Source organism: Pygocentrus nattereri, chromosome 3, assembly GCF_015220715.1.
Source record: "Pygocentrus nattereri isolate fPygNat1 chromosome 3, fPygNat1.pri, whole genome shotgun sequence".
Classification (NCBI taxonomy): Eukaryota; Metazoa; Chordata; class Actinopteri; order Characiformes; family Serrasalmidae; genus Pygocentrus; species Pygocentrus nattereri.
The window spans coordinates 29,030,608-29,057,266 of NC_051213.1; the positions used below are offsets into that span (position 1 = coordinate 29,030,608).

The 26,659-nt window shown below is 41.6% G+C and overlaps 1 protein-coding gene across 1 annotated transcript; it reads right to left on the minus strand.

Annotated features, from left to right (window-relative positions):
* Nucleotides 1-207: 207 nt before the first annotated feature.
* On the minus strand, nt 208-21,167 carry atn1 (atrophin 1). Its single transcript, XM_017724449.2, is given in 11 exon segments — nt 208-934; nt 1,275-1,455; nt 2,151-2,294; nt 3,844-5,263; nt 7,322-7,544; nt 10,921-11,556; nt 11,558-13,596; nt 13,706-13,825; nt 14,277-14,378; nt 15,509-15,638; nt 20,956-21,167. Coding segments are annotated over 10 exon segments (4,926 nt in total). The 5' UTR covers nt 15,536-15,638; nt 20,956-21,167; the 3' UTR covers nt 208-900.
* Nucleotides 21,168-26,659: the final 5,492 nt, after the last annotated feature.

The window sequence follows — 26,659 nt, forward strand, 5'->3', positions numbered from 1 at the left end:
TGTTTTTCACAATCCAATCAACTTCTGATTAATAAAATTATGCTCTAATTATTATCAAGTTATGCTCAGAAATGGTCAAGTCAAAGAAGAAAAATGCATTCTGATTTCCAGTTCACAGTGTTCTGATTCAAGTCAACTCCAGTAGTTTACAACCACAAAAATTACAAACAAATAAAAAAATTGCTAACAAACATGTATAGACAAAAGCACCTTTAGGAAAAAAATGGTATTTTATTTCCAGATTTTTTTCTTCTTCCTTCAGTCTGAATCTTGCCTTTTTTCACAAGTAAAATAAAAAAAAAAACTAAAAATAATCCATACCATGAAAATGTAAAAAAATAACACAAAATAATATGTTTATATAATTACATAATTATTAACAAACAGACGACATTTATATTAATAATAACAATACTACAAAGAAAGGGAATATGACAGCTGAGTGGTGATTACATGCATACTCAATACCAAACCCACTCTCTTAGAGTGCCGAGGGAGTCACTAGAAAAAAAGTCAGATTTTAGCCCACTGGGCTTTTTCGTATCTAGCTACATGCAAAGACATAAAAGAGAACTTTTGCTTTAGACATTCTTTCTTGTGTAACATACTGTACATATACTTCAATGCGGCCCAAACCCTGCCGCCTGGCTCAAGGTGCATCAGGCGAACTAATGAGGGGGGGTCACTCGGATCCTCTCAGGATGTTACAAATGTCACTCTGCTGGGTTATGAGAGGTTTTTAACATATTTTCTTAATTGTTCATATCAGGTTTGCTAGTGTGATATGTGTGCTGGGAGTTCATCCTCCGCTTCAGTGCCCACTTCTGCCACGATTCCACTTGCTTATTTGCACTTTCCCCCTTCTTCACTTTGTGTTTTGTTTCTGGGTTCATCACTCGCTTACAGCGTTTTGTCACTCTCCTTCTTCAAGTGGCTGGTATGAAAACAAAGGTCACAGAGGTCAAAAGAGAATCAGAGGACAAAGGGACTGATGCAGGTGGGTGTACTGTTCTAGATGATGTGTGTGGGTTTGTGTATGTGTGCAATATTCAGCTCTTTGTGGGAACCAAAAGCCCCTAAGATGAATGAAAATGATTTGATGTTGTGGGGACATTTAGCTGCTCCTCATGATGAAATTTTCTTCAGAAAAAGTTAAAGAGATGAAGATGAGGTCAACTCATACAGAAGATGGAAACACAGGAATACACACTAGCATGTGTATTTGTACATTATGTGCACAGTATGTACGTGTGTGAGAAAGAGAGAAAGCTCACCTGTAGTACTCGTCTTGTGTAAGCGAGTGATGGTGGTGGTGGTGGATCCACTGCTGCTCCAGCGCCAGTCTCTGGATCTGCAGCTCGGCGCTCTGAGCCTGCTGCATGGCCTGCAGCTGATGAGCTGCAGACATGGAGCCCCCCAGAGACGAGGGCTGGGGCAGCTCACGGAACGGACCACCTAAAGTGGAGAGAGAGTTAAAGAAAGGTAGAAAAAGTGAGACAGAGGGAGGATGACAGAACAGTAACAGGTAGAAAAAGCAAAGACACGACTGCATTATGAGGTAAAACGTACTATTAGGTGGTTTCCTAAATATGGATTTACGCCTGTCACGATCATGAAATTTTAGCTGATGATTAATCGCCATATAAATAATTGCTTTTAACAATCAAAATTTCTTGACCATCTTGACTGATTATCATCTTACTTCCTAGATGTCGATCACAAATGATAATGGACACAATAAGAGCTCAAAAAATTAATTACTCAATGCTGCTCTCTGATGTTATAGCATCAGAATTTGTCTTGTTTTCATAAGATGACCCATCTCAATAAACGCCTGTCCTGCTTTCTTTAATTTTTCGTGCATTTGCCCCAACCAAATTAATGAAAGCACCCATTTTACAGTAAGCTACAAGTAAGAAATGGTTAAAATAGAATCCGTTTGAATTATCTCTGGTGATAAGGCTTAATCCTCTTCTCAGACTTAATTTCATTTCCAGTGGTGATTCTCCACTAAAAAGCCTTGTAGTCTAGATTTATGCTTAATGTGGGTCTGTGAAAAAGGCTCTGTGTGTTTTAGGCAGTGGTGAGAGTGATGATTAGGCAAAGTGTGTGTTGAGAGCTGTGTTAAAGTGGTCAGAGGTGTGTGTTACCGAAGAGCTGCTGTCGGAGCACCTCGCTGTCTGTGAGGGGGTGTGAGAGGATGGGAGGCCCCAGTGTGGCTCCTGGGTATGGCAAGCGTGCTAGTGGGGCTCCTGCTGCCAGAGGATCCATCAGGGGGTGCACTCCCCCTGCCGCTGTCCCCCAGTAATGTAATAACAAATAAAAAGCACAAATTCAATAACAGTCATATTTATACTGAGTGACTTTTTAATTTTAGTTTTCAATAGCACAAATTAGTGTTACATTACAGCAGCAGATATGTTACATGCAGATGGATAACAGCTTCCCTGCATAGGTACAACAGGAAAATACGAATCCTTAATTTTTTATAATTAAGATATTAGATAATGATTGATCTTGTGATGAAATATCAAAATACTCAGTCACTGTGTCCCCCTAAATATTTGCAATTTGACAAGCTAGACACTGTTATTGCATTGTTATTATATTGTTATTGCTAATATTAGTAAGCCTGGAATGGTGTTAGTGGCTGCTAAACTGATCTTTCTAGCTCCATAACTTCATGACTCTGTGAGGTACATTTTTTGTGATATAATTATGAACATGCACTGTTCAGCAGTGTTTAATGAAGAAGAAATAGCTTTTTAAGTGTTTTATACTGTTCAGAAACAGGTACTGTATACCACTCTGATGTGTTGGCAAGTAAACTACCTTGCTTACTAGTTAGCTTAACATATTGGCTGATATAGAATCATGTAGAATCAAGCAAAGCTAATCTCTGAAAATATGAGCAAAAACTCAGGTTTGTGAGGGTTCTGTGGAGACTAGCATAAATGCTAATGGTGCCAAATTATCTTTTGTCACCTTATAGAGAACTCTTTACAATTTAATTCTATACATAGTGATCAACACATCAACATACTATTCTACAGTATCTCACAAAAGTGAGCACACCCCTCACATTTCTGCCAATATTTTATTATATCTTTTCATGGGACACTATAGAAATGAAACTTGGCTATAACTTAAAGTAGTCAGTGTACAGCTTGTAGAGCAGTATAGATTTACTGCCCTCTGAACAAAACTCAATATACAACCATTAATGTCTAAATAGCTGGCAACACAACCTCACAGTGACCATGTCCAAATTGTGCTGAAAGTGTCAATATTTTGTGTGACCATTTCTATAGTGTTGCCCCATGAAAAGATATAATAAAATATTTGCAGAAATGTGAGGGGTGTACTCACTTTTGTGAGATATTGTAGGTAACATTCTGGTGCACATATTATTGAATATTGTAAAAGTGCTTGGTGACTTTTATCTTCACCTGGAAGAATAAGCGTTACACTAAATTGATACTGGGCTCAACTGCAAGTGTTACCAAACACAGAGGAGCCCTCACTGGGATTAATATTACATATAGCAGTTCTACCTGCTTTTGAAAGAAATTATGTGACATTACAACCTCAAACACAACAAGATGTTACCATTATTGACAATTTCACCATTATTGTTTTTACTTGTTCTGTTATATTTACTCTTAAGTTGAGCTGCTTCCAGTTTCCGGGCAAGTTCTACACCCGAAAGTATAGCCAAGCTTCATGTTCACAAGCAGTCAGATTTGGAATATAATTATACATTGAGGGAGTTACAATAATGCGTGTGTGTGTGTGTGTGTGTGAGTGAAAGGGCACATGAGTGCATGCTTGTGTGATGAGTACCTGTATCCTGCTGGTGTAGATGCAGATGAGAGTGTATGTGTGAGTGCTGGTGATGATGTGGAGTCACATTCAACATCTGCAGTCTTCCCAAAGACTCTCCTCCTCCTCCTCCTCCTCCTCCTCCTCCTCCTCCTCCACCTGCAGGCGCTCCTGCTGCTCCTGCTGTTCCTACTGCACCTCCTGCTGGCACAACTCTCTCTCTCTCCCGCTCTCGCTCCCTCTCTCCACTAGGCAGCACTCTTTCTCTTTCCCTGTCCCTCTCCACGCTCCTTGCTCTCTCTGTGCTTGGCGGGGTGCGGCTGGGGGTGAAGTATCCTTCAGGGGGTGGGGCCTGTGTGGTAGAGTGAGGGGTGGAGTGCGAGGAGTGAGGGGAGGGGTGATGCAAAGATGAGGCAGAGGGTCCAGGAGGTGGGGGCGGAGCAGGAGGAGGAGGTGGTGGGGGAGGGGCAGCAGGGGTTACGGTGGGCGGAGCATGAACAGGAAGTGAAGGCGGCAGCAAAGAGGAAGTGGGCGGTGCCGAAAGAGTTTGTGCAACTGAGTTCGGATTCCTAGCTGCTGTGGCGATAGCCTGTGGCGGTGGGACTGGAGGTGGAGGCGTTCCATAAAGTGCGACCTCACTGGCTGGGGCTCCACCTCCAGCACCACCTGCCAGCAGTAGAGAGTGAGAGTGTGTGTGAGAGTGTGTGTGCGCAAGTGGCAGCGCTGGCTCGTATACACGCTCTTCACTTTTAAACTCAAACCCAGACTTCACCCGCTCTCTGTGAGCGGCCACTGCATGGGGAAACCCCACACCTCCCAGTCCAGCCCCCGCCATCCCACCTGGCCCGGGCCCTGCTCCTGGGTGGGCAGGGCCTCCCTCAAGCCCGCCGCCATACAGAAAGCCCAGGATTGCAGCTGCTGTGGCTGCATCTGCAGGAAGGTGGTGCGGGTGAGCAAGTGCTGGGTTCTGAAATTGGGGCAAAAAGAGTGATGGGTGCACGTGGGGGTGTGGATGGGGGTGTAAATGGTGGTGGGCCTGTGCCCGGCTGGCAGCGCCAAGTGGAGACATGGCATGGGGGCGGGCATATTCGCTCAGCGTCCTCAATGCTGGCGTGTCAGGACCCAGATAAGGGCCTCCGATCCCGATCCCCAGGTGCCCCTGGGGGCCTCCCATTACCGCTGCTCCCCCGGCCATGGAGGGCAGGAGGAGGGAGTGAGGGATGGAGTGAGAGAGGGAGGGGTGGAGGGAGTGTGCATGCGCAGCATGGTGGGCAGCATGGTGCTGTGCGTGGACCACAGGATGTGACGGGTTTACACAGGAAGAGGAGGATGACGAAGGGTCCAGGAGGATGGAGGCAGGAGGGGAGAAGAAGAGAGAGGAGCCTTGACGTGCACTTGCAGCAGCCAGACCTGCACTAGTGCTGCAGTTACTGTCCTTCTGCTGAGAGAAAGAGAAAATGGAAAGAAAGTAAGAAGATGAGAGAATTCATTTATAGTCATATTTTTATATAACACTAACACAATGCACAACAATTTTTTACACAGTCTATTTTATTCAAACAGATTTGTTGAAAATCAAACATTGATATATGCTTTGAGATGCGTTTTGAGATGAGTTTATTATCAGATCAGCTGTCCTCTCTCTTTATCCCAGTTTCTGACCAAGATATTTTTGGTTGGCATAATGAATTAGTTCAATACGTACTATTTTTTATCACAAATTTAATACTTCTAATAACAAAACATAGAAAAAAAAATTATCTCAGATTTTCTCAGACCTTCATTTGTAAAATCTATTTAAGACTTCATAAGACGTTTTAAAGAGCTGCAGGAATTTTGAGTGAGAACATTTGGAATTAAAATATACATTCAATAAACATGACAATCAGAAACAAGGGTATACTTATCTAATTGATATGAATACATAAACAGGTAGACCATCTTCTGTTTGCTGCCCCTTACCTGGTGTCCAAAATTACGTTTGTTGCCCCCTACTCACTAGGTGGCTGCAACTGCAGTCTGCTAATCTAGTTATCTATCATAGCTAATTTGGCTGACTAGTAATATATAGAAGCGGCATTATCTTTCATCCTGCATACCAATGCCAAATTCAGTTGCAGTAACTGAAGGGCCTTCACATGTCTTTTGACAATTAAAAAAACCTTAACGAAAACAACATACAAACAGATAAAAAAAAAAACACTCTCGCTTTTTATCCCCTGCATCTGACAGCAAATAATGCCATTTGGGAAATATTCTGTTCCATGTCTGTCCAGCACCAGCTGCAAATACATGACTGGCAACAAAAAATGCTAATTAAACTGCTGTTGACCAATCTAAATTTTGGTTCAATAGGGGGCTGTGTATTTCAAATTTATCAGGCACACGACAAAACAAAATAACAAATAACAAAATGAATTACATCACTATGAGCATTGTGAAAATTGGGAGCACTGGGAAAGTGTTTTAAGCAGCAAATACATGACAAGAAAGATGAGGTCATGCAAAATGATTTGCTTTTTTCTTTAAAATTTTTCGATAATTTCCATCAAACATAACACACCATAACATGCTGTAATGTGACAAGAGGTGAGAGATACACATAAAACTGATACATCAAACCACAGACGCACATCTTCACTCTGCTCTCTTGCTCTGGATCAATATTATGCAAATAAGATGAGCAATGACTAATGACATTATTGATATGTACTGATATGTAGTGCGGTTACCAATTGTGTAATGGCCTACAGCTCACACTGAGCAGGAAATATAACAGTTGATAAATAAATGAATGCATGGGACATTATTACGTTAGGTGAATTTAAAAACACTATTATGGCGCTTTGGGGTTCAGAACCGGCCTAATTGCACAGACTTTCCATTTTTTGCACCCATGCGCTCACAAAGCAGTTAACAGTTGTCAAGGGAAGTGATTCAATTTGCTTTCATGAAAATACATTATTAACTTAAAGCGTGCATGACTTCTGCAGGTTTTAAAAATATGCATAAAAATGCCCAATCTACTCTAAATCAAGTAGTTTTTACTACATTAAAATCTGAACAGATCTGTTTTTTATTTATTTTTTAGCAGCTGCAGTTAAACAATCCTGAAATATAATGGTGCTGTCGCTCATTTTTAAATACACTTTCATAGTTTTAGCTCTTTGAAATATCCATAGTTCTACCCTGAAGCCGAGCTGGTTGTGCACTGTTGCCATGACTCTACAACCCTCTCGTTCAAATAAAGCTTTTAAACAGTTGATAGCATTGTCCGGTGTTGCTGTGAAATTGGTTAACACTGAACTATGTCTAGTCTAAATAATAATTTATAAGCAAAGCACAACACCAATGCAACAATATCAGCAACTGGACAAACTGCTCTGGACTTGACTTGCGTCAGAACATAAGCATGAAAATTAGAAAACGCATTCAACTTATTTCATATTCATGTCCTCCTCCAACTCTAAATGGACTCTCGCCACATTCTGGTACTCACCTGCAAGTGCCTCTCCAGGTCTCTCTCTCTTTCTCTCTCCCTCTCCCTTTCTCGCTCTCTTTCTTTCTCCCTCAGGTCTCGGGCTCTCTGCTCCACTTCTCTGCGTGCCCGCTCTATGGCCTCGTTCCTCTTCTTCCAAAGCTTGGAACCGTCCAGCGGGACAAAGAGAACATCAGTGCGGGCGCAGGAGTTCCCGCTGCCTCGATCTAGTACCCTGTGGAACCTGAAATGTGGGCATAAGATTTATTTTACTGCTGTTAAATGCTCGTTTATTTGCTGTTAGTCCCTGCCAGAATTAATGGCGTGGGTAAAGGCAAACAAAGAAGTCTATAAAACAATATCCTTTATCAGCTTGATCTTGTGCTGGTTGTTGTGGGATTTGCTTTCTTACAAAGGTTCTGGGAATGTTGCTACTATACGTGGCACCATGGACTCAAATATAAGTGGATTTTATATCCAAATCTGGCTGACACCAAAAGGTTAAGACTGGGTTGTAGCGGAATCTACCAGCAGGAAAATTACCCTTAAAATTCACACAAAAATGGTTCAATGACCAAAGAATCAAGCTTATGCATTGTCCATTCCCTTAACATATAACCTTGGGCTGAGCTATGGTGAACAAGAAAGGACTGAAGCATCTTCACATATGGAGGAATGTACTCAAATCCCTTTATGTACGTCTTCTACTTCATCAAAGTAAATTTGCTGCTTTCAGCTGAAGCTCATAATTCAAAATTTACCTTTTCTGGCTCGAAAAAATCAAAGAAAATGTACCCCTCAACTGGGAATTCATATTTGCAAAGTCACGATGGTGTTATCAACTCCAAAAAATGGTAATAAAGAACTATTTTTCTACTTCTAAATGATGTTAAATCAGTCAACATACAGACAGAGTAGTTGGTTAAACTATGACAACGACCATAAAATTCACTTGTTTTGAGAAGGTAAATACATCATGGACATTAAGGTTATCACTAACATCACTGACATCAGCTGGCTACCTTTTGCTAACAATACTTGCTTTAATGGAGGTGTCAATGTACCTCACATATGCAGAGGTCAAATATGACATAACTCTGAGCTCCAACTTTTCATTTCCATGCCCAATCGAAAACAGCATTTTTTCCCTGCTCTAATACAGCATGAGGTGGGTTGGGATCAGGCTCCAAAAAGTTCAGTGACACTGTAAAACCAAGTTTGATCTACCATTATATTTGATGACTTAGCAAAGGGAGTGTACGCAGAGTACTTAATGCAAAAGAATGAATCTGATACAGTTCTGTAACTCTTCTATCCTGAAATATCTCACACACACATTGTACAGTACTGTGCTAAAGTCTTAGGTACCCAAGACACATTTTCAAATGTTTTTTCTATTTATTTTTTGTATTTATTTGCTGAGAAAATTGTTAATATTTGAATAAACAACATTTATAGAATATTAATATATATATATATATATATATATATATATATATATATATATATACACACACATACACATACACATACATATATATATATATATATATATATATATATATATATATATATATATATATATATATAATTATTTTATGAATGTTAGTGTGTTTGCTCTCCTCGAGGAAGCCCAGTATTTAAAAAGCAACTCCTGGTCTGACCAATCAGTGCTTCATTAAATTGTAATTGGTGTAACTGATGATATTAACAAGTCTCTGTGGTGGCTGTGAAGGTGTCAAGGAAAAATATGGATCCAAGAAATTCTTGTTACTTTTTATTGTTTTTATGTTTATTTGAATTATGAATATTATGAATTATGAATTTATTCTAATGTATATTGTGATAAACTCACTGCTGAGGTAAATTGTTTAAGAATTTCCTTAGATGCCTAAGATCTTCGTGCAGTTGTCACGTTTGGCTCCTCCCACTCCATGTGCTTTTCGTTTACTTTTGATCTTCCATGTGCATTTGTTTTGGTTCAGTCCAGCCCTCTTGTTGTCTGACTCCACCCCTGATTGTTACCACCTGTTTCCCACCTGTCCCTCGTCTTGCCTCTGATATACAAGCCCTGTGTTTGCCCTGGTCTGTGTTGGTCTTTATTTGATGGATGTATGCTTGTTTGTATGTTTAATGTAAGATTTGTGTTCAAAGTGTTTTGTTTATTTCTGGCCTGTTTGGAGCTCTTGTTGTTTATCATGTCTGCACCCCGATCTGTTCGTGTTGGCTGTTTGAACCTGGACCGTTTTGACCATGACCCTGGATTTGCCATAATAAATCTCGCTTGTCTCCACACATGCGTCCGCCTCAACATCGCTCCTCTTTACAGCAGTATTGTATGTATATTTTCAGTAGTGTATTTCTTTCTGTTGGGGTTGTAGAGTGTTGGAGTAATTTGAGGATACTAACCCATGTGTTGATGCTTGTGTTAAGTGAAATGTTTCAGCTTTAAATAACTCCTTTTAAAGCTCAGTAGTTTTTAAAGAAGAAATAATGGATCTGTGTTGGTATTGGCCAATACGTAAGATCAGAATCAGCACTGGAAAACAAAAAATAGTACTGTTCCATCTCTAAATAACTATAATAATTTTTTTTTCCCTCAAATGTCCCCCCAAAGACCTACATTAGATCTCATAATTTCATTGTATGATCAAGCTGACATGTAACAGACACTTTTTCTGAAAGTCATCTTCACCAAGCATGCCAATTGTTCTGGAGGGCATTTAAATGATACCTATTTCAGAAAAAGATGTTAATTTTCCACTTGTTTCAAATCATTAATGTATTCATGCACGCTCTGCTGGTTGGCATGGAACCTGATACAGTGGCGCAAAACATGAGTGCGTCCTCTACCGTCACAGTCAAGTTCAGACTTATCAACATGATCCTTCTTAACAGTCAGAGATGGCTTTAGAGTACAAACACTTTCACTGACCAAACAGCCAGTAGCTGGTTTATTAAAGCAAATGTGACTTGAATATCTTTTATTTTTCATAGCTGCATCAAAATTTATTTACCTCAAACAAACAGAAAGCAGAATGAAATTAATGTGGTGTTTTGTTTTTTTTTACCAAAAAGACTACAACAGCTTGGAAAGAAAGACTGGCCTAAATGCAGCACAGTCCAAGAGTCTCTTTATGTCTACTTTAGCTTTTTCCCATTTAGTGAGGGAATCAGACCCAGACTCTTTGCTCCTTAGTGCTGTATCGGGAGGGACATCACTATGTTAGTCCCTTGTGTTTTTCTGATAATTAATTATAGGCTGAATTGATTGTTGGTAGAATGCTGCTGCACTGCAGAGATTAGATTTCACTGACTGCTCGGCAGAATGTTAGACTGGTCAGACTGAAGAGCCATGGAGGACATGGAAGCTCAAGTCAGGAGATGGCCATTTGATAGCTAATGCAGATGTATATTTCAAATAGGTCTCTGTTTCATTCTGCAGACAAAGATGTAGGACCACCCATATGTACCCTCTGACCTGCTGGGATACACTCCAACTCCCCCTCTGCGACCCTATCTGGACTAAGCGGTTAATGATGATGAATGAACGAATGAAAGCTATACTTGCATTAGCGGGCTTATGGGAACTGTAGTATCAGATACAAATTCTGTCTTACCGAGCTGATTGGCTGGCGTGAATTGGAATGTCAACTGGTTTTGGCTCCGGGGAGGGGCTTCTGAGCACAGGGGGCGGGCTCTCTGTCTCTTCCCTCTCCTCTACTGGCTCCTCCTTTATGACGGGTGGTGGCACAGGACAAGAGGACGAATCAGAATGGTTGTCTGCCCCTATGGATGTGGGTGGCACAGCAGTCCCTTGAGCAGAGCTGCAGAGATGCGGTTGTATTTTGGAGTGTTGAGGAGAGTGCAACTGCGCATGACTGTTGGTGCTACTGCTGCTGTTGGGGATAATGTTTGTATTGCTAGTCGCCAAAGCATTGCTATTGTTACCGCTGCTGTGGTAAGAGTTGGGAAAAGGGCCATGACTGTTTAAAGTGCCATGATAAGGGGTAGGTCTGCAGCCAGAGAGACAGGAAGTGACTGCACCCGATGCAGGAAGTGGTACGTTCGCTGCAGGAGCTGAAGTTGAAGGAAATGAAGGGAATCCTCCTATTTGACTGGTTGAGGGGCTAGGGAGTGGCGAGATGGTAGTCGGTGGGCTCTGACTTGAGGAAGGGTATGGTCCTGGGCGTGAATGACTGGCTGTAAGTGCGGAAGGAGGCGGTGCCTGGCTGTGGGAAGTGGGAGGGTGGGGGGGGGGGAGGAAGAGGAGGAGGGGGATAGGAGGTGGAGGGTGGATGGCCGTGTGCAGAGGAAGAAGAAGATGGAGAAAGAGATGGTGCATGAATGCGATTGGGATAAAGGGCAGCCGGAGCGCTGTTCTCTCTCTCCCTCTCTCTCTCTCTGGACTGCACGGCCAGGCTGGTTGACTGGAGCCCATAGTGTGAGTGAGGTGGGTGGGACACTGGCGGTACACCAGCATACTCCCGACCAAGATTTGGAGCAAGTCCGGTAGGGCTAGGGTACTCCCTGGATGCACCAGGATGAGGCACAGATGAAGGGGGTGCTCCTGGTGGGGGGTAATCCCTTAAGAAGTGTCCAGTGGGGGGAGCCTCTGTCCCTGTAGAGGGGGCTTGACTGGATTGCCCCTGTCCGGGCTGCTGCACACTAACCTCTGCTGAAGATGGATAGTCTTTGTTTGGGGTGACTGAGTTCGAAGTGGACAAAGGAGGGTGGGTTGAGCTGTTTTGGGGAGAACTGGATGGGTCACGACTTAGCAGCTGCCCGGAAGGCAAACCAGCGCTTGGAGTGCTAACGTTTCCTTGGCTGCTGTTACTAAGATTATTATTTCCCCCTGATTCCCTCATTTGCCCTGCAAACTCTCCCCATCTACCCTCTTTATCTCTAGGGTGACAGCCCCCGCCTCCTGCTCCTCCAGGTCCAAACTCACGGCTCTGTGCTAAGTGCTGCTGGTTTGGTAAGGGAAAGTCTCTCCCAGTATCACGCTCTCTGAAACCTGGACCATATTCTCGACTTTCTCGAGGTCCATCCCGGCCTGGCGCCTGAGGCCCTATGCTGCTATAGTCCCGGTTCTGACCAGGTGGTGGATTCCCAAAGTCCCGACCCAGGTTGGCACTGGTTGCCCCAGTGCTGCAGGTGCTGACACAGCTGTTTGTGCTAGCACCACTGTCCTTAATCCCAAAGTCCCTCACTGCCCTTTCTCGCTCAGCCGGGCCACCATACCTGGGCAGATACTCCCTGTGTGGGTGGGGGTGCAAGTGAGGCAGGTATGGGGGGTGGGAGGGGTGACGGGCGGAGGAGGGGGGGTTGTAGACAGAGGGTAGTTGTTGCTGTTGCACAGGAGGTGCATGGTGGACGCCTGGGTAACGGGTGTATGCCCAGCTGCCGGGGCAGCTGGACACATGGCCACCTGACCAGGTAGTAGGACTGTAGTGATGCGTGTGTGGAGGGGCTGGGGCCTGCTGGGGTAAGGAGACAGTTTGTGGGAGCAGAGAGGGTGGGGCAGCCTTGTCACACTTCTCTGGCTTCTCTGTTTTAACGTCACCTGGAACATTTTGCCCTGCCTCCAGAGGCTTAAGAGCAGGTGGAGGGGGTAGTGGAGGAGCATGGCTAACATTGGGGTTACCATGGGTAAACTCTGTGCCACCCACTCCTGTTTTTCCTCCACACTGCGAGCCTGGTTTAGGGTTGATGCGGCTGCAACCGTGCAGAGACTCACTTGCCACAGGCCCAGAGAATTCCATCTTGGTTGGCAGTTTGGAGTCGAGCGAGAAGTACGGCTTTCTGCTGCCACTGTCGCTCATAGCAACAGCCGAAGAGTCTCCACGGTGGGGAGGACAGAGGGAAGATGGTGATTTCAGTGAGCATAAATCCACCTCAGTCGCTCCCTCACCATTCCTGCGTTCCCCTGGACCACTCTCTTCCCCTCTCCCTTGTCCCCTCCTCTCCTCCCCTCCAGATTTAGATGCTCCACTGTCCTTAGTCTTACTGCCCTGCTTTGGAGAGTCCGGGGAGTCTGACTCAGAATCCAAACTGGCCAATGGGGAGGCAGACAGACTTGGGGAGGATGACCGATTGTCCTGATCAATGTCCCTCCCGCTGCTAATGCTACTGCTGCTATTGGCTAGGCTTCCTCCGACAGAACTGCGGCTGCCTTGCGACTGGCCATCTTCATTGTCGCTCTCTCGTGATTGGCTGTTGCATGAGGTTGGGTTTGGTGCTGAAGTCGTGGTGTCAGTTGAATGGGTTGAAGTTGGGGGATTGGACGAGGAGTCCTGACAATGGAAATAACGATACTGACAGTTAAATTAGAGCAGATAGGAAATTAGAATTAGAAAAAAACAGTTTTCTGTAATATAGAAATAATTGCACTTAATGAATTACCTGAACTTTCTGTCTCTTGGGTGGGGGTACAAGGTCCTCTCCCTCACTCTCGGACGAATCATGTCCCTGAGAGCGCCTGCTAAAGCAGCTTACAGCCAGCTCCTCTCCCGCAGCTCTCTGCTAAACACACAACCATTTTAATCAAGACTGCCAGGCGGACTTATATTTAGAATCAAAGACAAAGGCAATACACAGTTACACAGGAACAAGCACACGTAGCCATACAAAGCCTCAAATACAGCTCACATGCAGATGAAAGAACATAAAGATCTGACATCATGTATTTGGCGCAAACCCATCCACACAATGAAAAGACATGACGAAAAGATGAGGCTGGGAGAGAGTGAAAGAAAGCAAGTAGTTGGGTAGAAAAAAGAGGGAGCGGGAGATTGAGGGAGGGAGGGAGAATTTGAGAGAGAAAAAAGAAGGACAATGTAGAAGAAAATGAGAGATTAAAGCACAGAGGTGGACAGACTCAGATTGTCAAGCAAATGAATAACACAGAAAAGAAGAATTAGGACAGGAAGTGGAAACAGAATGAGAAAGCGGAAAAGAGCGTTGGAAGTCTCACAGTTTGTCTTTCGCTCCGTTCTGCTCGAGAGGGGCTGGGGTGAGGACGTCTACCCCTCCTCTCCTCACTGCCCCCCCTCCTGCGCCCGCTACGTACGGGCATCTGCAGCCATGCCCAGGGTGGGCGGGTGAATGAGCAGAAAAATAAATGAGTGGCTGAAAAAGAAAGGAGGGAGCTAAACCTGAACTGGATCAGTGCTGTAACTGGCAGCACAGTCATGATCAGGCTTCGGATAGATTGGATCTCTATGTATTGTACGTAATTCTTAATGGTGAACTGCGATCTTATCTCCAGTGTCTTTAAAGCACGCCTGATTCATAGTTCTTTAACTGAGAGAAATTCTGCTGCTTCTCATGAAACTAGAGATAAAGGGCTAATTAACAAGCTCCAGTTTGTCAGTGTGGACCATTTCCTTCAGTCATCAACAGAAATTAACAGTTTGTTCCAATACCTGATGCATTGCTTGCTTTGTTGTTTTGCATGTCGATTCATTTTGAATCTATATGAAAGACGTTTCGTTCTCAGGATTTTTTAAAATAACACATTAAATATACAATATGTAATGTGTTTTTAGGACTAATATCTTGTGTTATGGTGTATAGGAGTGTTTACTGAGTGCCATTTCTCATTAACTGAGGTTGTGCTGAATCTGGGGACATAGCAGATATAGCTAGAACATATGACTTCATGTTACCTTAAAAATGATAGGCAAAATGATCAGGCAAAAACAAAACACAAAAGAGTGAAATTGTGAGTAATTTAACTGCTAAAGTAACAATACGATGCATCATATGTTACCATTCAATATAAGCCTCTTAATTCAATTTACACATATATCAAACAGAAAGTTTAACAGACTGGAGCAACTTACTTTAGTTTAATACTGATTGTGCTGCATTAGCTGTAACAAAGATTGCACACAAGCAAGCACACAGGTTAGGTTAGACTAGACCCTCCCTCCTCTGAAAATATCTCTGTAGGTTTACCTCAAAACTAAGTAAGAAGAAAGAAAAGCACACTGCTCACAAGTGCATAGAAGTTTGGGCTGGCATATTGGCACATAATTATAAAATATGCTATACTATAGTAAATTAAAATATACTTATTCAGTGTTGAGTGCTCTAACCACTCTAATAAACTACACCACTGCTAAATGCACAGAAAATGGTTGGCCTCATCTAAATGTTGTAGCACACTCCCTATTACATTGTGGCACAGTGAAGCATCCTCACCGGGTCTTTGTGAGTTCGGGTTTTCATCGCTTCCTCTCCACAGGGTCCATCCCTCCCAGAAAGTGAGAGAACGTTTGGTTAAGAGAACGCTCGGACACGGGTTAACACACAGCCAGTCAGACTTCAAATTCTGGAACAGCAATACAAAAGATAGTGTCACACATGCAAAACCATAAAGTCAAAAACACTGAAATGATACAGTAAATTTCTTATTTCTAAAAATCCATGTCTAACTCACTGTCTATCTTGTCCACCAGTGCACAGACTCAGAGAGAGCATTGTTAGACAGACTAGACCATAATAAGCTGCATGGCATCCTGAGACTACCCAAACTCACTGCTAGAGTCAGGCTCCATAATACCAGGCATATAAATGAATAAACAGAACTTAGTGTTTTTTTTCTCTAAAGAAGGGAATAAAACACACTTTCACTGCAGTACTGAGCTGCCCGATCCATGGACTTCATAAAGCCCTATTTTTAAATTTAGGGGAATTCCACTGATTTTTCTAAATGTATCCATAATTCTGTTGTTGAGATGTAAACAAAGTAATTTAGTGTTTTAAAGTGAAACAGTACAATGTAGAGAAACTTTCCAACTCAGCCAGCCATTTTATTTACTATCTAAAACCTGTGTGCCTTTTCTCACACATTTTATATGTAATGTTGATAAACTGCAAAATAATATACAAATATTTTTTGTTTTGTTTTGGGTATTATTTTGCCTTGTGAGATGGTTTAGGCCAAAACTTCATTTCAAAACTTTAGTAGCATCTCGGGCATCAGGCAATGTATTTGTAACAGGAACCGAACCTGGCTGTAAAAAAAGTAATAAACTGAAAATACAATACAATATATTTTATTTACATTTTGGATTAAACTGACAAAGTATAATTATAATTTAATTTTTGTACTGTTGAGAGCAGATATATCGTTTTCCATGTGACATTTCTGCCTGTAGCCTTGAAAAGCACGAGCATCACTCTGACTTTGACATTTTGTGGCCGCAAAATGTAACAGCTTGTAAGGAAACAGGTGAGAACTTTCACAGCACAGTGTAACTACAGTATAACACGTTTGCACATTCACACACAGCAGGAGACGGACATGGACAGTCTTACTGATGCATTAGTTCACTGCACAAAGAAAAGCTGCTAACAATGTATCACAATCAGTGTGCTACGTTTATTTCTTTGCTTTGGATCAAACCTCAGCATTTAGTTCAGCGTCTTACAGTGAGATACACTTTGTACTAAGGATTGAAATGTGGGCAAAAGCTGCAACCAATTGAAATTTGCCACACCAAAATGATGTGTCAGAAAGTATGAAATAAGCACCGCTGTCTCATGTATGAGTACTGCAAAGCAGTACTGTAGTGAGGCCAAAACATCCAACTGCCTTAAACAGCATTTGGGCACAAAAGGTTAACACACAGAAAAACACATGTACAAACATAACACACACATTTCTACTTTAGAAGAAGTCTTTTTTATCCAAATTAACTCCGATATGCTATTACTAATTATCATTACTGGTTTAGCCTGATAGCTTGCCGAAGTGGTTGATAATCAAAGCTGCATTCTGGTACAGGGAATGTTTACTATGGTTTTGGTGCTTTTATTTCATAAACACAAAAACTGTGACCAATCTGTGATTGTAGACATGCATGCATTAATGAGATCCTGTATTATTTCTTCCTCCAAGCATGGATGTGCCAAAGTATCGTAATTTTATAAAGTTTCTGGGTGTGCACTAGTTTGAAATGCAGAACCTTTATGTAAAAAACTCAGATTTCGTAAATCAATTCAGAATCTTGCAAAATTTTATATTTTTACCACCCCTACTCATTATGCTCTCTTTCTAACGAAACATGTAGTTGATCCGTGTTGTTTTTAAGTACTCATTCACAATATGCTCACTGTGACATAATTCATCATAATAACGATAAACATTGTCATACAGCCCACACCAACACATCTGCTCTCTGATAAGAAAGAGCAGCTCAAAAAGCATCTGGGGATTTGTCCACACGTGCAATGAGAAGGAAGGAGATGAGGCCTACAGCTTCATTCATAAATAAGTATGCACAATATACCAACACAATACATACAAATTCACTTCAGTTTCAGTCCAGCACAGCAACCCCACTGCAAAACCACCCCCCACTTACCCCTCACACACACTTCATTTATACTGAATGAGGCTATATATAGAACACTAACAGTCTTGTAGCGACGTGTGCAAGTACATTTAGCAAGGCTTTTACAGAAATCAGCGCACTTTTACACCCAGGCTAGTGTGTTCATGACAGAGATGGCAGTGCTGGTGGTGACTGTATACAAACAAATCTACAGCGTACACCAATAGCGCACACACACACACACGCACATGCTGCTGTTTATGCATAAACAGTCAAATCCAGGCGTTCAACTGCACAGCTGAAGCAGTGGAGTTAAATTAACACCTGCCGGGTAGACTGGAACAGCAGTGATTCTGCTGTGTACTCAAGGACGTCAAGTAATATCTCTCAAAATATGCATATACACACACACACACACACACACACACACACACACACAGACACATCCTTGCGAACGTCCCATAAATATCACATCAGGCGTATTTGTGGACCAATTACAGTGTAGACAAGGTAATATATCCCAATGACACACAATACAGGCTGCCAGTGCTCTGTCTACAGGTGAACCTTCATTCATCAGTCCAGCAGCCTGGCAGGAGTCCATGAATACCAAACACACACATACACATACACACATCACAAACACAGCTCCGACTGTAACTCATACACTCCAAATACACCTACATATGACACACATTCACATGTAAACATACCACAAACACAGCTTTGTCTGTAAGATACACACACATACATTCACACTTCCTTTCAGGCACACACGTTAAATAAGGCTCTGATTGTAACACATCAACAATATGCATTTATGACACACACACACAAACACTAGGGCTCTGCACTATTCAATATCATGGTATTTTCCAAATATGTCATGGTATCACAAGCGGTACACTTGTACATTCACACATGCATATAGACATACAACCTAAATATAACTCGTACTGTAACACACTCACACCACCTATGTGTACAGTACTGTGCGAAAGTCTTAAATCTATTTATTTGTGTAGTTTGTGTTTATTTGCTGAGAAAACTGTTAATATTTGAATAAACATATTATATATATATATATATATATATATATATAATTTTTTTTTTTTTTTTTCAATCCCCTCCTCGAGGAAGCCCAGTATTACAGTATTATATGTAATTAAAAAGCAACTCCTGGTTTGACCAATCAGTGCTGCAGTAAATTTTGCTCATGATGTAACTGATGATATTAACAAGTCTCTGTGGTGGCTGTGAAGGTATCAAGGAAAGATATGGACCCAATAAATTCTTGTTACTTTTTATTGTTTTTATGTTTATTTGAATCATGAATATGACTTTATTCTAATGTATATTGTGATAAACTCACTGCTGAGGTAAATTGTTTAAAAAATTTGCTTAGATGTCTAAAACTTTCACATAGTACTAATAACAGTATTAATAACACTCTCTCCTAAGTGAATAAAAACATTCTAACCTGACACAGCTTGCTTAGACTGCTTTGGTCCATTTTCTTCACTTTAAATGACTCCAAAAAGAACTTTACACACAGCTGTAAACGTTATATAGACAGAAACTATGTTCCAGAAATGAAACATACTATTTGTTGCAATAGTTCCTCAAAAAAACTGTCTTGTAAATGACAGAAATTCCAGCTAACTGTCAGGTCCTGGATACAATGAGTAAACTGAACAAAATTACAGAATAAAAAAAAACAAAAAACTGATTGGTAACAAGGACATTAACATATTATGCTTGTTATTTCATATATATATAGTTTTCACTGTCTATCAAATATGTTATTAACATATTAACGATATCTGTAGAACTGAAAAACAGTGAGTCAAACGCTACAGGCGGTATATCACAAAGACACACACACACACACACACACACACACACACACACACACACACACACACACACACACACACACACACACACCCTTAAAGACAGCTCTGCTTGTAACATATACATAAACATTTCACACATAGATGTCTGTAACACACACACAGACAGCCCAAAAAGACACATATGACTGTAACACACCCACTGCCCAAAAGACATTAATGCCTGTAACACACACACTGCCCAAAAGACATTTGTGCCGGTAACACACACAAATGGCCCAAAAGACACATATGCCTGTAACACACACACTGCCCAAAAGACATTTGTGCCGGTAACACACCCACTGCCCAAAAGACATTTGTGCCGGTAACACACACAAATGGACCAAAAGACACATATGCCTGTAACACACACACTGCCCAAAAGACATTTGTGCCGGTAACACACACAAATGGCCCAAAAGACACATATGCCTGTAACACACACACTGCCCAAAAGACATTTGTGCCGGTAACACACCCACTGCCCAAAAGACATTTGTGCCGGTAACACACACAAATGGCCCAAAAGACACATATGCCTGTAACACACACACTGCCAAAAAGACATTTGTGCCGGTAACACACCCACTGCCCAAAAGACATTTGTGCCGGTAACACACACAAATGGCCCAAAAGACACATATGCCTGTAACACACCCACTGCCCAAAAGACATTTGTGCCGGTAACACACCCACTGCCCAAAAGACATTTGTGCCGGTAACACACACAAATGGCCCAAAAGACACATATGCCTGTAACACACCCACTGCCCAAAAGACATTTGTGCCTGTAACACACACACACACACACACACACAAACACAGCCCAAAAGACACATATGACTGTAACACACACACACACACACACACACACGGCCCAAAAGACACATATTACTGTAACACACATATACAGCCCAATGCATCTACAACTGTAACACACTAAGTCTATGACATTTATGACTGTAACACACAGTCCAACCATGACGTATCTCTGTTACACACACACACACATATACTGTACATGACGTACACAATCTCATATATCTGTGTGTGTATATGTCATGACTCACGTATGTATATCTTTGTCTGTAACACACACACACACACACACACGCATATACACACACATGCACATAGCCCGGTTGTGCATTCTTGCGCGTGCATACATGCTGAATGCCGCGCGTGCAGCAGAGCTACACAACCGCTTCTCTCAGCATGAAGAAGAAAGGAGGAGGAGGAGGAGGAGAGGGAGGAGAAGAAACCGAATCGCAGCAGAATGGCGCACAAAACGTTAGCTTGGCGCTAGCATGCGAGCACAAAACACATACACACACAAAGAGCAGCAGCAGCAGAAAGAGGAGGAGGAGGAGGAGGAGGAGGGACTGGAGCATCCATTTTCTCTCTCTGCTCTTACCTACACGCAGCCTTTCCTTCTTTTCTTCCTTCTCTTCCTGCAGGAGGACCCCCTCACACACACTCACACACACGCACGCGCGCACACACTCACACAGACACACGCGCGCGCGTGCAGCGCGTGCATGCATTGGACGCCGTGGATCAGCTTCCCATCCTGCAGCTCCGCCACTGCAAACCGCGCGCGCGCACACACACATATACACACACACACACACACACACACACACACACACACACAGTGCAGCTGGACACACACACACTGATGATGCACTCACACACCCCACCCCCTTTACACTGTAACACACTACACCCCCATAACACTACACCCCACTCTCTCTCTCTCTCTCTCTCTCTCTCTCTCTCTCTCTCTCTCTCTCTCTCTCTGTCAAGACGGATCGACTCGCGCACTCTCACCAGTCTCTTTCTCCTTGTCTGTCTCTACCTCTCGTAGATAGACCTTCTTGCTCTCATTCCCTATATTTTCTCTTTTTCCTCCTCCCTCTTTCTGTCAAGACGACTCGACTCGTGATCTCTCTCTCTCTCTCTCTCTCTCTCTCTCTCTCTCTCTCTCTCTCTCTCTCTCTGTCTGTCTCTTTTCTTCTTTCTTCATGAATTCCTGGGAGGGGAGTGTGTGGAAAAGGGGGGCGTGATTTACATACTGTGGACGAAAGAGGAGGAGAGGAAATGGAGAGAAGGAGAGAGGAAGAGCAGAGTACAGAGTGGAGAGTGAGGGGCGCTGCAGTGAGTTTTTGGGGGAGAGAAACTGAAGCTGCTGTTTCTGGAGGACCGAACAACTTGCTAAAACAAGAAACTGAACACTCACTGCAGCTAAACACACTAAACACTGAACTCAGCCAGAGTTCACTCACACACAGAAAAAGAGAGTGAGACTGAGAAAGAGAGACACAGAGAATGTGAGACTGAGAGAGAGAGGCACAGACAGAGTGGGGTTGAGAGACAGAGAGAGGGGAACTGAGAGAGAGAAACTTTCTTTTGTTATTTTTTCTCTGTCCTGATTTGTTTGTCTGTTTTTGGTGTGTATTGCTCATTGGTGTCTGTGTGTATGCACGGGCAGTTCTGCACATAAAGCAGCCAATTAAGCCAATTAAGCTGAACCGAATTGAAGCTCTGCGTTTTGCTGGCATGAGTGTTACCAGTTACATTATTGCCAAAAGAACTAATATGAACAAAAGAGAAGAAGCAAAAAACAATAAATAACACAACAGAAAATAAGCAATTTGCAAGATCATTAATTATCAATAAAGAAAGAAAAGGTCAGGTTCAGTTTTGAGCTTACTGGACTTCACATTATGCAACACTGTAGTAATAAAACAGCAGTAATAAAAAACACAGATATCTGTGCCTCTGAGACTGTCTGCACAAATATAAACACAGCAAAGCAAATAAACAGCCAGAGAAACAGATTACCATGACATAAACATAGATGAATCAGAACTAACATAGCTCTCTCTCTCTCTCTCTCTCTCTCTCTCTCTCTCTCTCTCTCTCTCTCCCGTCTTCCATTGTGTTGTAACCATAGTAACGGCCCAAGAAGTGCGCGTGCGTTATCACCACGTCTGTCTTCTGACTGCTCGCGCTCCCTCTACTGACTCTAGCTCTGTGCGTGTGTGTGTGTGTGTGTTTGTGTGTGTGCGTAGACTTACAGTAGGTGTAGCTGCTTCCACAAACTTAAAAGCATTCATCTATTTTGAGAAAACTACAATCAATTAATTAGTGAATCTGTCTATCCATCTATCAATTAATCCATTGATCAATCAATCCATCAATCAATCAGTCTACATCTTAGCCCAACAATCAATCCATCAATCAATCAATTTGCAGTTTAATGGATTCTTCTTGAGGGTGAGGCTGAGGATTCTTGCTCATTCATTAAATTGTAAATGAATTCATGAATTTGCACTGTTATTATTATTGTTGTTGTTGTTGTTGTTATAATTGATGTATAACTACTACTACTCCTACTTTTTAATTTTGATTTATTAAACCTTTATTTGACCAGGAATTCCCTTGAGATTAAAATCTCTTTTTCAAGCGAGACCTGGCCAAGACAGCACACAGTTTCCAGTTACAAGAATTCTAAAATCGAGCAAAACAAAACAGAATTGCGACAATTTAAACAGAACATGTTCAAAATGGATGAAGGACAACACATACATAATTCAACACAGAATCCTCTTAGGAATAGCAAATGTACTCTTCAGTTGTACAGTCTTCATCAAAGCTTTAAACTCACTCATAGAGACAAAATCATTTAGTTGTAGTGTGTTGTGAAGGTTATTCCACCAAGGCGCAAAATAGGAGAAAGTGCTTCCGCCCAATTCCGAACAAATCTGAGGTACCTTGTAGAGCAGCCTTCTAGAGGAGCAAGAATCATAGCGGCTGTTACTATATGAAAGAAAGTTACAGAGATAAGAATGTAGTTTAACAAGCAACTTTGAAAATAAAGATATAACAGTGCTACTGTCTCCTTAGGTTTAAAGAAAGCCAAGACAGTAGATCATAAAGTACACAGTGATGCGTACAGCACAGTGAGCTCTGAGAACTGTAATATACAGACTCAAAGCAGCAGAGTACAGAGAAGTCAGCGTGCATGTACATAATATCCCCACAGTCTAAAACACTTAGGTAAGTAGCTTGTATAAGTGTTTTCTGAGTTTGAACTCACTGAGACTATGTAAGCCATCAGCAAGTGAAGAAATGGCTTCTTTTGTGGTATATTCACTTTAACTGCTCAAACCGTTTGGATTCAACATAAATCTCTACTCCGCCACCTGTACCAACTCGATCTGATCTATATTCATTGTAGCCCTCAACTGTAATCAAATTGTCGAGTATTGATTTTTCATTCAATCCAATCCAATCCAACAATCCTAAGCTTTATTATGTCCTTTCAGGAGAGGAGACTTCTCACATTAAATGCACCAGTCTAGGCCCCGATCTACTTTTAAAGACTGGTGGTGCAGCTATATTTAGGACAGGGCTTGGGTTTGGCTCAACAATCACAAATAACAATAGCAGCAGTAAAATAATGCTTTTTAATTTCCAAATACAGGTGTTGATGTTATAATCATTGTTTCTGGCAGTGGGATACTGGGAGACCTTCCCCTTAGTGAGAACATCATTCACAGCTTTCAAAGACTGTAAAATTAGCAGTTTTCACTTGTGTTTGTGGGTTATAAAGCTTTTGTTGATGCATGGGGTGAATATCTTTCTGATAAATCCATGAGTCTCTAGTCAGAGAGTTTGTGAAGCTTAGAGAGTTAGATAATGAGTATTTACTCACCAGATTTAGTCCAGAAGGGCCAAGTAAAGCACAAATTAATGAATAAATAAATAGACAGATACATGGTGCCTGTAAGGGAATCAACACAGCATGGAATAACAGATGCTCAGATGGCTTTGTTATAGCAAGGACTTTGCTTCAGGATGGCAGGTTGTTAAGAGAGCACATAAACAGCCATGCAGGATCCACCTTATTAGCTGCACAGGTCTGAGCAGGAATGCACAGCAGGGTATCTAGAGAAGCCACTTCTTTTGCTGAGCACCCTCAAATCAGTCAAAGTTGGCTTCCAATCGTGGATTATTGAGAAACACAGAGAGTAGTGGTGCAGGATCTGCTATGTTGGCTGCGTGTGTCTGGATAGGGACAAATAGCTCATAAGATTATCCAGAGAAAGCCACGCAAGAGCACTGATAAATCAATCAGAGGACTGATTTAGGCCTGAAGACTGATTTAGGCCTGAGGGATTTAGGCCCGAGGTACTGATTTAGGCCAGAGGACTAATTTAGACCCCAGCCTGCTCATACAAGTAGACAAGTTATTTCATTTTAGGATTGAGTCTATTTACTCCAACTGCATGCCAAAAAAGTATAAGTAAAAAGTATAAAGTATAAGTAAAAACAGACAAAGACAAGTAAAATACAGAACTCACATATAGACAAGCAAACTAAGCACTGGACTGGCAGCCAGCTTGTGGTGATACATTGGGGGGGGTACACTACTATACTATTTTATTACAGTATTAGTCATAATATAGGTAAAAATACTTACTAACATTTTCTAAAATAGGTTAATATTTCACAAACTCAGCCAAGGGCAATGTAGACTTGTTAGCAGAACTGTATGTGCTATAGTTGTAATTACATGATAATGTAACATCAATATAGCAAGTAGACAGTTGGATTTAATTATGTAACAATCCTGAACACAATGATTAGAAAGACACTTAAATGCTTTTTAAAGGGCTTGATTACATTTTGTTGTTTTTCTATTTAGAATGTTTGTGTAGTTTTATGTCCTAAAACATTACTCAATTGTACGTAAGCATTTTCCAGCCTCTCGTTATCCTCTAGAATGAAATGAAGTTTAATGCATGTGTATAAGGGTAGCAGGGTTGCCAAAGACTTTGAAGGGGTTGTGTTGTCTGCAAACAGCTAATGTGGCTGTCTGCTGGTTTTTATTCCAACCAAGCAGAAGCACACCTGATACAATTCATCGATTGTAGACTGAGAACTGAAAATTGATTAAACAAGTAGAATTACACACTAAGTACTTCTGCTTGGTTGAAACAGAACAATGCAGCCCCACCTTGACTGTACAACCCTGATTCAATCGTTTAGACTCTGTCTTGTTTTTGTGGTGTATCAGTGATCATTTCAATAAACATTCAAGCAATTTTGTTAGACAGCCAGTGTATTATTATTATTTTGCTGAGATTCACTGAATGACGGAGATTTCTCATTGCGTTGTGCACATGTGGGTTGTGTTTAGTGCATGCTCTGTTGTATTTCTGTGTGTAATTTCAGAACTGTCTAACTGTGCTCCACTCCACACTGTAGATGCAGCTCTGGCTTTCTCACCGTCCTTTATAAAATCCTTATTGTCTTATGATTGAGTTCATTGTCTGTTTTATGGCTCAATAAGCCGCTGTTTTTTTTGGGGGGAGAGACGTACGTCCCAGCTTGTTCGAGGCTGTAGCCTGTCTTGTAAAAGGAAATCGTTCCTCAAACAGACAAGAGAGCGAGGGAGGAAATGCAAACACTCTGAATAAAAGCACACACACACTTAGAGCTTTATTCATCTGACAATATTTGTGACAAGCTTGTTCATGGCTTGTGATGATTTTACAGAGAGAAGCAAAGGGAAGGAGATACAATAAAAGTGGAAAAAGGATAAAAAAAGATGATACAGAGAGAATTAAGAGAAGCAGTCAGAGTGTATAAAAGGCTAGACTGTGTGTGTGGGCTAGCAGAAGCTCAGATATCAACTCCTTCTTTGTTCCCTGCAGAGGCTGAAACAAGCGGTAAAAATTCTGCAAAAAACAGTACAAAGTTCAGCAGCATGTGTGCCAGCCAAAAGCCGATAATTAACAGTAAAAGGATGTTTTCTCAAAGATCTTAAAATCTGTTAAATAACAGTTTTCATTTCTCAGAAATGCTGCATTTTACTGTAATTTAACAGTTTCACTAGTTCACTAGAGATGCAGTATTTTACTATAATCATAACAGTAACAACCATTAAAAATGAACGCAAATATCCATAAAATAAATAAAGGTGGTCATTTATTTTAGTGAATGTAAAATGTATTTCTGTAAATAACAACTGTTAAAAAAAAAAAAAAAATACATATATGGGTTATTTACATGTATTTCACTTTTTTTACCATTAAATTGCACAGTAC